At 39.7% G+C, this 17,460-nt stretch overlaps 1 protein-coding gene across 1 annotated transcript; it reads right to left on the minus strand.

Moving 5' to 3' along the window:
* Positions 1–3,188: 3,188 nt before the first annotated feature.
* Positions 3,189–4,061, minus strand: LOC114663190 (protein ZBED8-like). Its single transcript, XM_051935427.1, has 2 exons — positions 3,594–4,061; positions 3,189–3,245 (listed from the first exon to the last, which is right to left on the minus strand). The coding sequence occupies exons 1-2, from the start codon at positions 4,059–4,061 to the stop codon at positions 3,189–3,191; spliced, it is 525 nt and encodes a 174-aa protein (XP_051791387.1).
* Positions 4,062–17,460: the final 13,399 nt, after the last annotated feature.

The raw sequence follows: 17,460 nt of genomic DNA on the forward strand, positions 1-17,460 counted from the left end.
TTTGTTGTTCTGTGGCTGTGTCATTAGGTAGAAGTCTGTTGGGAAGCATACTCCAACCTATACACACTGAGTGGTGGCACAGTGGATTATTCATGTTGGATCTGTGCCTCTCTTGCATGTAGTGTTTCAGAAATGCGTTGAAGGCGCCTTTGAGCTCTGTGTTGTTGGAGCCGTGACTCCTTTGCGTCCGTTGTTTCAGAGGCGCGTTGTAGGCGCCTTCGTTCATTTTGTTTATCCATATGGGCTCGTTTTTGTATTTCCGTTACTTGAAGTGTTTCGTTTTGGAGCCGTGACTTCTTCACTTGTGGTGTTTGTGAAGCGCGTGGTAGGTGCCTCCGTTTATTGTTTGTATCCCAAACATGCCACACAGACTGCTGGCACATACATACTACTGACTCTGGGAGGCCGCTGCATTTGACTGTGGGTTGTGGTGTTTGGGCGCCACCTACTGACTTCTGGGAAGCCGCTGCGTCTGACTCTGGGGTGCCGCGGCGCACTGTGCATGCATGTTGGTGCCTCCGTGCATAAATTGAAACTGTGGTTTAGTGATGTAGATTGCTAAACAAATGAGCTTGTTGGACTGAATGGTGTCCTCTCATTTGTCAAGTTTCTTACATTCTTACTAGAGTTGTGGGAATGATAACACCATTAACTTTTGCATTCATTTGTCAGGTAGGAAAGTATGGGCCCCCTAGCAACAAGTGTCCCACTCGCACAGCCTAAAGCTTTGGCCCTGCAGTGAAATCACAATAAATGCTGCCAGTGTGTCTGTTAATATCTCATACCTTCTGTTCTTTACACAAATAATCCAAAACTATATCATGCCGAGAATTGTAATTTTGGACTGAATAGCCTTTCAGGAATGGATATTGCTTCAGATACACAATGTATGATACACAGCTTAAAGTAAGTTGGTTTTCATAAAATGCTGTACAGTAGGTTCTGATGCTAGCTAATCCATAACAATTTCAGTGTTTTGGTGACCTCTGCTGGTCATTTTTGTGAATGCATAATACAAAAGTAATACTGATTATTAAAGTCAATTAAAAAATTATAAATTGTATACTGTATATTGTGCTGTCCAGTCTGGCTTTATATATATATATATATATATATATATATATATATATATATATATATATATATAAAATCGTTCTCTCCTCAACCAAAAAAAGGAGGCTTTCAGGGCTGGTGACAGGGAGAAGCTTAGGTTGGTATAGTAAAACCTGAAGAGAAGCTTAAAGCAGGCAAAAATAGACAATCAAGAAAAATTGAAGGTGAGGCTTCAACACAGCAACATCAAATAGGTGTGGAGGGGAATGAAGACCATTACTGGCTATAAAGAGACAAGGAGCCGGGCAAACAGAAGGTGATGAGGACCAGACCAATGAGTTTACCTAATTTTGAGTTATTATTATTATTTTACAGCATGTTTAACGTAGTGTCCAGTGCCGGCTCTGTTGTCTCAGAATGGGTCACCTGTTGCTGCACCCCTGACATTGTTGCTGCAACATCTGCAACATCGGGTCCCAGTCCGCTGCCCTTCACAACAAATGAGAGGAGTGTGCAGCTGAAGTGGCTACGCCCTGGAAAAGCAACTGGTCCGGATGGTGTGTGTCCAAGACTGCTGAAGGAGTGTGTAGATCAACTTGCTGAGCTTCTACTGGTATTGAGAAAATATATAAATGTAATGAATTATTATTATTATTGTTGTTCAACCTGAGTTTTCAAGGTGGGAGGGTGTATTATCTTGGTATTTCCCTCTGCTTACCCTTTACCTGTTTTCCTCAAGAGTAACTGTTCTCGTCAAGTTCGTTATCGGCTTGGTCTACTGTTGCACTTTAAGATGAACACACACATACATAGTTATACGCATACACACAGACCCTAACCACAACAGTGCCTCATGAATGACACACACACGCTGGTTAACCTCTAGCACTTTAAACCACACAAGTGCTCTAGGAATAACACAGCCTGTCACTCAGCACTTAAAGAGACTTACTTATTATCAGCACGAACAACGTACGATGTTTTAATGATATCTCAGACCTAAATATTACTTTTGGTCTACAAGAATACATTTAAACATACAAAGACTCAGCGCTCTTGACTATAGGCCATTTATCAGCCAAGAAAACCTTCTTTTCGTACTGTTCCAACTATTGAGTGGAGCTCCTCACTCACAGCCAAAATAAACCCCGTAGCATAGATATAATGGCAAATGTCCGGCTGCTTCAGGTGCTCAAAGAAATCTAACTTATTACTTCAATCACTCTAGACCAGAGGTTCCCAAACTTTTTTGCCCTGTAGACCACTTACCGATTTTTTTGTTTTCCATAGACCTCCTGCCTGCCTAATATTGAATTTTCCTAAACTTATTAACTTCAAATGTGTTTTTGACAACTGACACAGTGCTGCTTACTTTGATAGGGTTTTTTGTAGAGTGGACAATTGTAAAAAAAGAAAAACATGTACAATTTTTATTCATACCTTTATTGAAAAGACACAAAATGCAAGTAAATATTTGGATTTGGAACGAAACAAATCAGAACCTAGTAAAATTCTTACATAAAATTAATACACAAATAATGCTGTTAATGAGAGGGATGAAGCTGATTCTCTGATAGCAATTGTTCAATATTTGGCTTCAAATTAGTGAGGTATAGTCTTAAATCTCCACGTCCAATGATTTGCAATCAATTTGTTTTTTTCATAAGAAGATTGGTAACCGCGCTAAAACCCCTTTCCACGAGGTATGAAGATGGAAAAGCGATCAAAAACTTTCTTGCGATACTCCATAATGTAGGATAAGCAACAGGTATATCTTTCTGAAGCCAGAACTGCTGATATCCCTTTCTGAACTGCACCTTAAGTTCTTTGTTAGTGCTTATTCCAATCAGTTCTTCTTGTAATATGACATCCGATTCTTCAATGTCACCGTATGGATTGATAATCCACTGTGGTATTTCCAAAGTCAAAACATCCTCAAACCAGGTTTTAAAGTCTGTGTGAAGGACATTTAAATGTTGAACGTAGACCAAAACGTCATCATCCTGGATGTTTATCATTGACAAGCTGGGGAACTGGGAAAATTCGCGCCTTCCAATGTTTTGCTTCATTAGATTCATTCTGGCAAGAAAAGCTGCTATGATGGACTTTGTTTTTATTAAATTCAGACTGTCACCCTATAACTGCAAGTTAACCTCATTAAATTTAGTAAACAAATCTGTTAAATAAGCAATGTCTGGTTTCCATTTGATTAAATTTTCTTTCAAAATGGGATCTGTAGCATCCAAAAACTCTAAAACGGTCTCAAAAAGTGAAAAAAATCTTGTCAAACATAAGCCTTTCGAGAGCCAGCACACTTCAGTGTGAAGGAGTAATCGATGAAAGTCCTCATCATTTTCTTCACACAACTGTGCAAATAACCTAGAATTCAACGCGTTGCTACGAATCTTGTTTACTGCGTTTATGACGAATTGAAGAGATTGATGCAATCTGGCACTCAGATTGATAGCTACTAAATGTTGTCCATGAATGACGCAGTGAATTGCAAACACCCCGGGTACATTTTGTTTTAAATGGCTTATAAAACCGCGATAGCGCCCAAACATGGCTGGTGCTCCATCTGCTGCTGCTGATATTATATTTGATAAAGGGATCACTTTTTCAATTAAATAATCTTTCAAAGCATTGAATATTGATTCGCCTTTAGTGTTCGTTGTCAAAGTTCTGGCAAAGAGCAGTTCTTCATGGATTTCTTGGTCCATAACAAAACGAACATATGCCAATAATAGTGCTTCATTACCAGGCAACGTTGACTCGTTCAGTTGAATTGAGAAATGGTTCGTTTGCAGATAATTACACAAGAAGCTTTCAAAATCATGACTCAGTTCATCAATACGTCTTTGAACTGTATTGTTGCTTAAAGGAATTCTTTTGAGTATATCATATGCAGGCTTGTGTAGAACAGTTTTTAAAACCTCTTCAATGGCTGGCAAAATCAGCTGTTCCCCAATAGTATGAGGCTTTCCTGATTTTGCTATGAGTCTAGACATTTAGACAAAGCATAGAAAGTTAAAAGCAGCATGGTATTTATTACAAAAATAATAATAATACCACTGGAACAAAGAATAATAGAAAATAGGTACTGATAGAAAAGTCTGAATATATATATAGTCTTTAGAAAAAGCTTACGAAAAGTTACACATGATAAGGATGAATGTCCCAGGGAGGCGTTTGATTTAGCAATCAATGTTCATGATGCTTTTCTGACGACCAATAACGTCTTCGTCCGTTCCTCTTCTTCTACTTCTCCTCCCCTACTTTCTTCTTCTCTTGTTGCTTTCAAATGAGGCCTATTTATTATGAAATGTCATGCCGTGGTTTCACAACATATGCACCTGATTGGCTGGCTGTCAATATGATTGATGAATTTTGCTCAAACTCTTTAATCCATCTTTGATATTGCCTCATGTCCGTCTTTCCCAGGCTGTAAACCAAATTGTTGTCCCAGATGTCCATCCATAAAATAATCAATAGCCTGAGGCATGGCTCAGCATCCTTTCCCAGGCTGTAAAACCATTTTAGCACAATGCTATGAACAGCTGTTATAAAAGTGAGGTGTAAGGGAAGAAAACCTGCTTTGATTTGTCTTAGTTCATCTGTTGTCTTGTCTCGAACAAAATATAATGGAAACCAAAATGTACAGATTTTATACACCATAACAGAGGGCTTTGGGGAAAACATCATGTCTTGTGCCGGTTCCTAAAGTCGGGCAACTGATTGAAATAAATGTGTACAGATCGGGGGCCCTCACATCACACATCAAGAAGGCAATGGAGCGTCTGCTACGTCCCTTCAGTCCATAAGTCCAGCATGCACTAGATCCCCTAACAGGAATGCATACCAAGAGCACATTGGTACATTTACATTTTAAATTTAAATTTACATGGTGTACACGCTACACCAGACCCACCCCTTTTTGAAGGAACTGTTTGGTTATGTGAGGATTATGTTTTTTGATTTTTCTAGTGCATTCAACATCATTCAACCCTTCAGTCTTAAAGATAACCTGTAGACGATGTGTGTGGATTCCACCCTCACCTCATGGATACATAACTACCCTGACTGCAATTTTTCAAACTGGGGAACTGTCTGCAGGACAATAATGAGCAAAATTGGGGCCCCACAAGGGACTGTCCTGTCCTCATTACTGTTCACATTATACAAAGCAGACTTTAAATATAAGTTGGAATTTTGCCACATTCAATAGTACTCTGATGATACAGCAATTGCAGTGATGATTGTAGATTTCCACAGGTCTAAGCTCCCCCTTCAGCCTGTTAACATTCGAGGGGAGGACATTGAGGTGCAGACTTATAAATATCTAGGTGTCCACCTTGATGACAGACCGGACTAGTCAGTGAACTCAGATGCCCTGTCCAGGTGCAGAGCAGGCTGTTTTTCCTCAGAAGACTCATCATTCAATGTGTGTAGTGAAATTCTGTCTTTGTTCTATCAGACTGTTGTTGCCAGTGTCCTCGTCTTTGCTGCCGTGCGTTGGGGAGGCAGTTTGACAGATAAGAACATGAAGAGGCTGGACAAATTGATGAAGAAGGCTGGTTTGGTGCTGGGTAGGACTGTGGACTCACTGGGAATTGTGGTGGAAAGGTGGATGGGGAAGAAGGCACAGGCCACTCTTGACAGTAGTAGTCACCCTCTCCACAGCATTTTGGTGGGTCAAAGAAGTGAACGTAGCAGTCGTGTTCTCTCACTGCACTGTATAACACAGTGGTAGTCATCCTGGTCCCTACCGCCCACTAGTGGGCATTCCAGCTTTCATGGTGGGTGGTAGTGGAGCAACCAAACGGCTCTGCGATTACATACTAATCGACTAATTTAACTATAGTAAGTTGTTTTATAAAGATTTATTCTGCCAAACTTAGCAAAAATCCGACATAAAGTACTTGGTAAGTAATTATTATTATATGTTTTAACTTGCTGTAACTCTGCTTTATAAATTTTATAAAGTAAAGTTACTTCCCTACTTTATAAATCATCATTACTGTGGAACCGGTAGGCGGTTAGAAAATTCTACTGCTAACAGAGATACAAAAGTGGGCGGTAGGTATAAAAAGGTTGACTACCCCTGGTATAACAGAACGCTTTAGAAGATCATTTGTTCCCACTGCTGTGAGATTTTATAATTCTGTTGTCAACACAATTGATTCATGACCTGGTCACCACTCTACCTTCTGACACTATAATAACTGACCTTTTGTACTTTTTACTATTTATTTATGTTTGTTCTCCTTACCTTTTTAATCATTTGTAAAAATTTTGCATGGATATATTAGAGCTACTGGACATGTCTCTGATGGAGAGCTACTGGAATTTCTCTGATGAATAATGTATCTATGTTATAAAGTATTCATCTATGGATGAATAAAGTTATCTATCTATCTATCTATCTATCTATCTATCTATCTATCTATCTATCTATCTATCTATCTATCTATCTATCTATCTATCTATCTATCATAAGTTTACATATCCTTGCAGAGTTCGTGTGAAATAGTGGCCATTATTTGGAAAATATAAGTAATCATGCAGAAAGCTTTCCTTTTAATTAGAGAGTGTGCTCAGGCGAGGCAATTTATTATCACAGTTTTGTGTGCCCTTTTTAAATTATAATTGTAGCTGCGTTTACCCAAAATTACCAAAGTTCTGCAGATTTAGTTTGCTTCATGGGATTCTGGCAATAGCTTGACATGTTGAAATGATTCCACGGACAAAATATCTTTGTTTTTTAAAAACTTTAGTAAAAATTCAAAGAAAAACAGTTCACACTGTAGCCGCCGAAGTATAAGGCAAGATCAAGCACGGATAAAACGCGTGCCGAAAGAAATCTCTCAGTCCAAAAGTTCGTTTTAAAAATATTTAGTGAAAGTTAAAAGCAAATAATCCACACAAGAATAAAGAAAAAGATAGTTACACACATAGAATAAAAGGCAAAAAAAAGGAAAAACGTATCTTCTCTAAACTTTGCTTTTCTTAAGAAACTTTAGTTATTTATGTACTTAAAAGTTCTTAATTTCTTCTTCTGTATGCCTTAAGCTTACAGCTTTGCACTTAAATAAGCACGAGTTACTTCACACACTTAAAAGGCACGTAGGCAAGGGCACAGTGTAAAACTGTGTGCCCTCTACACCTTACACATGGCAAGGCTGGTCACTGACTGAAGAATAATGTTTAGTCAAAGCAGATAGAAATAGCTAGAATATACCAATTTTACTCAACTTATGGTGGTTTTAGGAACCTCCCATAGATTATGCATTGTCATCTAGTAAAATATTTATGAATTTTATATAACTAGGAAAATGGCTCTTACACACACAAAACAGAGAAAAAAAAGACATAGCAAAGAAAAGAAAAATTCTTGTTTAAGAAAAGTTCTGTTTAAAGATTATATATCTTGTTTCATTATTTAAGTTTGCTCTTACATTTGAACCATTTTTAAACAGTCAGAAAACTGTATGCCTATCCCACTTACCTACTGTAAATGGGTCTTTTATTCCATGCTAGCAATGAAACAAATCCTAAACTGACTTCCTTAACCCTTTGCAGTCGTATTTAATTTTCAACGTCACGCTACATTAGTCGTAATTAATTATTGAAAAAACGCCAATAATTACAGCAGTTATTTTTTCAAGCACGTAGGAATAACACAGGCCACTTTTCTCGACCAGGCGACTGTGCAAATCGGTCAGAAACTTGCAGGGCCACCAGCACTTTTTACTAAGGCCAGTTTTCTGGCCTAACGACCGCAAAGGGTTAATACTCTGTATTACAGACTAGCCGTCTCTCACGGCTCCACCCGCGTATTAGTGAAATAAAACAGTGAGGAGAGCCCTGCCCGGCTTCCTACTCCTGACGTCATGCTTCCCCCTCCCCTCGGCCCGCAGCCTGTCTTGGATTACCACGAATATATCACTCCTGCAAGCGAACTATGATTCTTAGTACAATGAGAGAACTCACAAAAACAACCGGAATGTTCAAGCAAATTATAAAAAAAAACCCGATCTACATCCGTTAAGTAGTTCTCTTGTTTGCTAACTAAGTGGATGTAAGATATGCCCCGAGGCTGGCCCATGAGTGAAGAGGGCCCTGCCCCCTCCCCTCGGCCCACTGTGTGTCTCATGGGTTCGCGCTAATAAATCAGTACCATAAAAGAACTATGATACATAACACAATGAGAGAAGTTGCAAAATCAACCGGAATGTTCACGCAAATTATAGAAAAAAACCCGATCTAAATCCCTTAAGTAGTTCTGTAGACAGTTAAGTAGACAGAAGTTGGATTTTATATATAGAGATATAGCTAAGAAGGTTCTATCGCATGTTAACTTACAGGGGGTAAAGGCTATACCACAATATATAGCTATGAAAGAAAATTATATTCTGTTATACAGTAATCCCTCTCTATATCACGCTTCGCCTTTCACGGCTTCACTCCATCGCGGATTTTATATGTAAGCATATTTAAATATATATCGCGGATTTTTCGCTGCTTTGCGGGTTTCTGCGGACAATGGGTCTTTTAATTTCTGGTACATGCTTCCTCAGTTGGTTTGCCCAGTTGATTTCATACAAGGGACGCTATTGGCAGATGGCTGAGAAGCTACCCAACTTACTTTTCTCTCTCTCTCTCTTGCGCTGACTTTCTCTGATCCTGACGTACGGGGATTGAGCAGGGGGGCTGTTCGCACACCTAGACGATACGGACGCTCGTCTAAAAATGCTGAAAGATTATCTTCACGTTGCTACCTTTTGTGCAGCTGCTTCCTGAAACGACATGCTGCACAGTGCTTCGCATACTTAAAAGCTCGAAGGGCACGTATTGATTTTTGCTTGAAAAACAAACTCTGTCTCTCTCTCTCTCTCTCTCTCTCTCTCTCTCTCTCTCTCTCTGTCTGCTCCTGATGGAGGGGGTGTGAGCTGCCGCCTTCAACAGCTTTGTGCCGCGGTGCTTCGCATACTTAAAAGCCAAACAGCCCTATTGATTTGTTTGCTTTTCTCTATCTCTATGACATGATCTGCTCCTGACACGCACTCCTTTGAAAAGGAAGATATGTTTGCATTCTTTTAATTGTGAGACAGAACTGTCATCTCCGTCTTGTCATGGAGCACAGTTTAAACTTTTGAAAAAGAGACAAATGTTTGTTTGCAGTGTTTGAATAACGTTCCTGTCTCTCTACAACCTCCTGTGTTTCTGCGCAAATCTGTGACCCAAGCATGACAATATAAAAATAACCATATAAACATATGGTTTCTACTTCGCGGATTTTCTTATTTCGCGGGTGGCTCTGGAATGCAACCCCCGCGATGGAGGAGGGATTACTGTATTCTATTTAAATTAAACAAACACTAATATGAGTTTAACTTAGAGCATTACCTTTCTAAGATTGGCTCTTACAATAATGATAACTGAAATCACCCAAATGGACCTGATCAAATGTTTACATACCCTTGAATGCTATGGCTGATAATATCCACACAGGTTCAAGTTAAGGGAGAGAGTCCACACCTGTAACCTCTTTGACTGTAATCAGCGTCTGTGTATTAATAGTCCATTTAAATTCATGCAGAGCTGCACTGACTTTGCTGGATACCAAGACATGGGGAACACAAAAGAACTGGCAAAGGACCTGTGAGAAAAGGTTGTTGATTTGTATAAATCAGTAAAAGGATGTAAAAAGACATCCAGAGATCTGATAAATGCCTGTCAGTAGTGTTCAGGCTCTGATTTAAAAAAAAAAAGTGGAAAGTTAGGGGTTCTGTCCTTACCAGGCCATGGTCAAGTAGATCAACTGAGATTTCAGCCACAACTGCTAGGCTCATTTGCTGAGGTGCCAAGAAAAACCCACAAGCCACTTCAGCTGAGATTACAGGCTTCTCTGCCAACAGGTGGTGTTGCTGTTTCAAGATGCATAATAAGGAGGTACTTGAACACAAATGGGCTGCACAGTCGAGTTGCAAGAAAAAAAACGCCTTTACTTATGCCAACGTCATAAAACAGCCAAATTACAATATGCCAAATAGCACCTAGACAAGCCACAAAACATTTTGAACAAAGTTCTTTGAAGTGATTAGACCAAAATTGAACTTTATGGTCACAACCATAAATGCTATGTTTGGCGAGGATGCCACAAGGCCCATGACAAAAAGTGCACCATCCTATTGTGAAACATGGAGGTGGATCTCTGATTTTCTGGGGTTGTGTGACCTACAGCGGCACAGGTAAGTTAATGAATATTGATGACAAGATGACAAGATATTGAAGACAACTTGCATTCATCAGTCTGGAAGCTGCACATGGGACTCACTTGGATCTTCCAACATGACAATGATATCAAAACACAAGGCCAAGTTGACCCTTTGGTGGCTACAGCAGAAAAAAGTGAAGGTGCTGGAGTACCTGTTACAGTCTTCAGACCTCAATATTGTTGACCCACTTTGGGGCGATCTCAAACATGCAGTTCATACAAGACAACCCACGAATTTACAGGACCTGGAGGCTTTACGCCAAGAAGAATGGGCAGGTCTAAAACCTTAGAAAATCAAGGGCCTCATTCAAAACTATCACAAAAATACTTCATGCTGTTATTGATGCTAAAGAGGGCAATAGACAGTAGTAAGAAATAAGGGCAAACAGGGACCATCTCATGATTTTCCTTCTTACTATGATTAGGTTAATGGTTGTGCTGTTCGGTTATGCCTTATACTTTAATTTGGATTCCATTGAACATAAATTAAATGTTTTTTGCCTGATCAGTCATCTTTTCTTTAAAGTATGGTACACATCTTAGGTATGTAAACCTATGAGCACAGCTGTATATATAACACACACAGCCTGTCAAAATGCTAAGTTAATACATTGTTAGTGCTGCTAATGGCTACTACTACTTGAAATGACTGGTTTTGAATTTATTATTCACGCAGACCTCGTGACCCTGTGTTAGGATATAGCGGGTTGGATAATGACTGACTGACATACTGTATGATTACAAAACTCAATTTTCAGAAGCCATTCCCTTCAGTGTCCAGATGGTCAACACCCTAAGATTATTCTTAATTTCTGTTTACATTCATTTGATTAGCATATGCTTTAAACAAAAGCTACTTACTAAAGAGGTCAACATAATTAAGTAAACATCATGGGGGACTGTTTATGAACAAGTGTGAATAGGCAAGGTTTCAAAATCATCACTGCAGGTGAAGAGCACAAAATAAAATAAAAGCTTGCTAACAGTTCCTGGGTTACAAAACCTAACAACTAATATCAGTTAGACAGAAACTCACTAAACAAAAGAGCCTTGAAATGCTTCTCAAACACACTGAGGGAGTCAGAATTTTGAATGGAGGTGGGAAGGACATTTCACAAGTTAGAACCTACGCATGAAGTGGCTGGATTAAGATCTGATGCCATTAATACTTGGCATCACCCTATGATGTTAATATGAAGACCTGAGTGATTGAGGAGCATAGGCCCTCACAAAAAAGTGATAATCCACTAAATACTCTATAGGCAAGCATCAATTTTAATTTAATAATAGTAGAGATCTAAAGAAAGGAGTGACGTGTTCAGCCTCAGCTGGTTGAACACCAGATGTGCTGCTGGATTCTGAATCATCTGCAGTGGCTGGGTGACACATGCTGGTATTCCTGCCAGCACAGATTTGCAGAAGTCCAGACCACAACCTGGACCAAGTGTTGTGCAGTACACCCTATCAGATATTGTCTTATCTTGTGGATATTTTATAGAGTGAATGTGCTACACTGAGAGACTGTAGCAACATGTTCCCTGAATGACAGCTGGTGATTAGTTACCGCCCCAAGGTTGCATACCAACTTTGGCAGTTGTTAGCAATAATAGCCAAGCTGAACAAGGATGGGGTGCTGAAAAGACAGACTAGATGAGATAAAAAGAAGGTCCATCTTTGATAGGCTGAGCTTGAGATGGTGTTTCTTCATCCAGGTTACAGAATCAGTAAGACTTGCAGAGATTCTAGCGGTTACTGTGTGGTTGTTGGGTGCATACGACAGGAATAGCTATGTATCATCAGCAAAGCATTGATGGGAATTGATGATATAGCCTAGTGAGAAAGTGTATAGAGAGAAAAAGAGAGGGCCCAGCACCGATCCTCGGGGCAACCCCATTTTTTCCTTCACATCTCTCCACGCCAGGACACATGGTAAGATTTGCCCAAGATTTAGGATTCAAACCAGCTGAGGGCAGTCCCAGTGATGCCAAGGTCAGAGAGTGTGGAAAGGAGGATCTGGTGGGTAACTGATTTTACTAAGGGACATATGAAGGTTCATTAAGTCACTGTTGGAAAGAAGTGAAGTGGACCAGACTGGCTCTTCCCTTTGTCTATGGGTGACAACTTGAAAAAATGAACAGGACTCTGCAAGCAATGCTTGTCAGTATGAACCAACAGTTGTAACCAAGAGTGAATGTTAAATCTGGTCACGCATTTAGACTGGGTGAGTCTTTTACTCAGACATAATGTATACAAAAAATGTACCAAGGGTGTAGCAGCAAGACACGAGCATAGGGGCCCTAGGCTAAACTACGTATGTTGTCACTTGCTGAGTGGTTGTGTAGGTAGGGGCCCCAGTTCACTGTTTTCCCTGGGGGCCTATAATGCTGTTAAGATGACCCTAGACACGATGTGTGTTTCCCTGTTTAGAATGGAAGAACTCCAATTGGAACCAACTTCTGATCAGCTCCACCCTGCCTCCATCTCCACCTCTTCCACCCAGGCAACATCATTTGACAAGAAGAGCTTGAAGAGTAAAGACCTCCATTTATTCTTCTCCAAACCAACCACCAGTTACTTGCTAATTTCTGAATATTTCTTTATCATTTTATACATTAAATAGGGATTTCACAGCTGGAGCCCCAAACATCTCTTAGGTTAAACTTGTGCTTATTTTACAATTAGGAGAGTCAGATATTAAGAAAGGAAAAATACCTTCTCTGGCTGTATCAGAGTAGACAAAGCATAATGCATAAAGCATAATGACAGAAGTAATTATTATACTCCATCAGACTACAAACAACTTCTTCAATAAAAGCTCTTAACACTCATCTTCATCTAGTTAGTACAGAAAATTTAAAGTTAAGGGCTCACCAGCTGTCTGCAATGGATTTTATCCCTTGGTTCCTTGGTTTTAGATGTGACTGTTTGCTGGGGTTTGGTGCCATAATGAGTAGAGTTGATAGATAGATAGATAGATAGATAGATAGATAGATAGATAGATAGATAGATAGATAGATAGATAGATAGATAGATAGATAGATAGATAGATAGATAGATAGATAGATAGATACTAATCAATACATATAAAAGGCAAAGCCCTCACTGACTCATCCCTAATTCTCCCACTTTCCATATAGGTGGGAAGCAGAAATTTTGCGCGCTCATTTCTTGCAGTGCACTTACAAAAGTTAGGTATGTTTCATGTCCTATTGCAACACCCAAGGGGGGGAAAACGGGTGTACCCCCTAAACTATATATATAGATAGGGGAAACCCCTCCTCACTATTTCTGCGACTTCCAATATATGTAGGAAGCCCAAATTTCCCATGCTCATCCTTTACACTGTACTTACAAATGTTTCCCTGCCCCATAATGAACTGATCTCTCCTTTTGGTGGTTTCATTCCTTATTTCCGTTAACAGACAATTTATTTCACGGCAGAGATGCACAATGGCTGCCCCCGGTCCCCCTTCCTTTTTCCACACGGCCGCTGTCCACGCACCTACCATGTGGTTGGCTCCCTACCTATATACATTAACGACATCCTGTGCTCATGTGCCTCCTCACTCGCTTCCTTACTTTCCTCAGCTGTTCATCATGCTCACTGCTCCCTTCTTCTTTAGTCCACCGCTTCAAGCCTGTTATTGTTCGCTTGGTCATTTTACAGCCCGAGGGCAAAACTGCAAACTTTGTTTACAAAGAGATCCTTACATCCTAAAAATGTGCATTTCTCATACACAACATTTACAATCATAAATGAAACTCTTTACAATCATCAAATTCACTCTCAATACTAAAATAAGCCTACGAGAATTACATTAACAGTCATGTTAGGTAATTTTTAAAATGTTTCCTTTTCTTTTTCATAACTTCTTTAACACACTACTTCTCCACTGCAAAGCGCCGGTATTTTTCTAGTTTTAATATAGATAGATAGATAGATGTGAAAGTATTTATAAGGAGAAGGGTGATATTCAGGATTGCAGAAAGTACAGAGAAATAAAGCTGATGTCACACACAATTAAAATTTGGGAAACTGTTATATAGAGAAGGCTTAGGGAAGAGACCATCATGTTGGAGGAGCAGTTTGGTTTTATGTCAGGAAAAGGAACAACTGATGCAGCTTTTGCATTGAGACAGCTCATGGAGAAGCATATAGAAAAACAAAGGATTGCATTTGGTGTTTACTGATTTGAAGAAGAATTAAGATAGAGTGCCACATCAAGAGATCTGGAGGTGCATGAAAGAGAAAGGAGGAGCAGAGAAGTGTGTGAGGATTGTCCAGGATAAACAGGGAGTGAGGACTCGGGTTAAAAGCAGTGTTGGGATAAAAAGACAAGATCCCAGTTAATGTAGGTCTGCACAAGCAATCTTCTTGAAGTCTTTACCTCTCTGGTCTGGTTGTGGATGTGTTGAATCAATGGATAAAAGACCAGTTCCCCAGGTGCAGGCTTTTTGCTGATGACATTATGTTGTGTAGCACCTGAAATGAGTAAGTTAGGAGTAAATTGAAAGAAAGGTGAAATGGCTTTGGAAGATAGAGTATTGAAGATAAATAGGCAGAATATATGAGGTTTAATGATGATCAGGATTCAGAAGTTAGCCTGCAGGGAGGGCTATTAAAAAAATTTGGAGACGTTTAAATATGTAGAATTAATGGTAGACCAAGATGGAAAATGAGATGCAAAGATAACCCATAGAGTGCAGTGTGAAAGAAACAATTATTAGAAAATATCACATAGTATCATGTGATCAGAGAATTAAGGCGAAGTTCACGGTAAGTTTTTTAATTCAGTGGTAAGACCAGCAATGATGTATGGAGCTGAGACACGGGCAGTAAAGGGAGCACAGGAGATGAAGTTAGATGTGGCAGAAATGAGAAGATTGAGATGGATGTGTGGAGTTACAAAAAAGGACAGAATAAGAAATGAGACAATAAGAGGTACAACAAAAGTGGGAGAGATATCTAGGAAAGTTCAGGAAAGTAGGTAGTAGTGGTATGAGGATGTGATGAGGAGAGACAATGAATATTTTACAGACAATTGCCACCCAGTCTAACAGAGCTTGAGGAGTTCTGATAGGAAGAATGGGATAAACTGCCAAAATCCAGGTGTGCAAAGCTATAACAAACTAAGGGTCTGAGAGGTTATATTAATAAGAGATTTAAGTTTTTGGTTTTTAGTAAATTTGAAAACCTTTCTGAAAACATGTTTTCACTATGTCAATGTCATTATGGTTTGTAGCCCTGTGGTGGGCAGGTGACCTGCCCGGGGTTTGTTCCTGCCTTGTGCCCTGTGCTGGCTGAGATTGGCTCCAGCAGACCCCCGTGACCCTGTGTTAGGATATAACAGGGTGGACAATGACTGACTGACCGATTATGGTTTATTATGTGTAAATATATGGCAAAAACTGCACATTTATTAATTAAAAATTAAGTCTATATTACAATAAAGTATGTACAAAGTGACTCGTCTGAATACTTTCTGAATCCACTGTGTTATTTTTATGAGTTTTTATAGCCATATTGTTTGCCACTGGGGGGCATCCCAGAGCCCTAAACTCGAGACACAACTCAGCTGAACACAGATTCAAGATTAAATAAAAAGTCATTTATTTTACAGTATCATCTTAGGAGGGTTAAAGTCAGTTCAGCACTATATAATACTCAACATAGCACCTCTATGTCCTTCTGCTCTTCCTCTCCAAACATTGTCCACTTCCTCCTACAAACCACTGGTGAGCCACTGGATGGCCAGATTACAGTTTGCAAAAAATGACTTAAAAGAGCCTGAGAATTCTGGAAAAAGGTTTTGTGGACAGACAAGACAAAAATGAACCTGGATGAGAGTGATGGCAAGAGCAAAGTGTGGATACCAGAAGAAACTGTCCAACACCCAAAGCATACACCTCATTTGTTAAACATGGTGGCTGGGGGGTTCTGCCTCGGGCACGTATGGCTGCCTCAGGTAGTGGCACACTTCTCTTCATTGATGATGGAACTGCTGACGGAGGTGCCACAATGAATTCTGGGGTATAAAGAAACATCTGATCTACTCAAGTTCCAATAGATGCCTACAAACTCATTGGACGGTGCTTCATCCTACAACAAGATTATGATTCAAACATACTGATAAAACAACACAGCAGGTTTTCAGTGGTAAAAAATGGAACATTTTTGAAAGGCCAAGCCAATCAACTGATTTAAATCCAATTGAGCAGGCCTTCCACATCAGGTAAGGTCAGGTTAGGAAGCCTGCACTGGTACAGCGTGTTGCTGCACCCATCACATGACGAAACAGCTCGGGATCCTGGTTGGCAACCTCTAAGGCAGACACAAGGTCCAGTCCCACCATTTGGAAATGAACATCTTTCTGCCGCAGCCAGGTGTTACTTGGGCATCCACTTGGCATGGTCCAACCACTCGGGTCCTCAACAATGAGGATCTTACGAGTCAGACTGAGTTCTGATTTAATTTGACACATATGGTACGTGCATTTAGTTGCTTACTTTGCCACCAGCCATTTTTAATTTCAATATTATCACTTCCACGATGTCATTTATTGTAGTTAGGTTGTTTTTAATTTGATTTGAGATTGTTAATAATTTTATGGAATAGTCATATTTAAAAAATGAACTGATTAAATTGTAAATTGAATTATCATGTTTTTCTAATTGACCTTTCTATTATAGTTCCTCTATAGTTCTGAGACCAGTCCAACCTATCATTAATGTGGACCCCCAAGTACTTGTAGAAGTGCACCACCTCTACATTCACTCCCTGAATAGTGACTGGACATAGAGGCTTCTTTGCAGCAGTGAAAGTCAATATGCAGTTCCTTAGTTTTTCTGATATTAAGTGACAGACAATTCTCAAAGTTCTCCCCCCGACTCCTCTCCTCTGTCTCATCCCCTTTATCAATACATTCCATAAGTGCAGAATAATCTGAGAATTTCTGCAAGTGTCATGACCTGCTGTTATATTTCTAGTTGGAGGTGTACAGAGTGAAGAGAAAAGGTGATAGGACTGCTCCTTGTGGTGCACCAGTGTTGCTCACATCTGCATTAGAAACACCGTCCTTGAGTCTCACAAACTGCGGTCTGGCTGACAGATAATCCATTATCAGGACATG

This window comes from Erpetoichthys calabaricus, chromosome 12 (genome assembly GCF_900747795.2).
Source record: "Erpetoichthys calabaricus chromosome 12, fErpCal1.3, whole genome shotgun sequence".
In the NCBI taxonomy this organism is placed as follows: domain Eukaryota; kingdom Metazoa; phylum Chordata; class Cladistia; order Polypteriformes; family Polypteridae; genus Erpetoichthys; species Erpetoichthys calabaricus.

Coding starts and splice junctions, on each gene's coding strand:
- LOC114663190 (XM_051935427.1), bottom strand. CDS start 4,061: ATGTCTAGACTCATAGCAAAATCAGGAAAGCCTCATACTATTGGGGAA. Junction 3,246..3,593: donor TTGGGCGCTATCGCGGTTTT/ATAAGCCATTTA, acceptor TGGAAACCAGAC/ATTGCTTATTTAACAGATTT.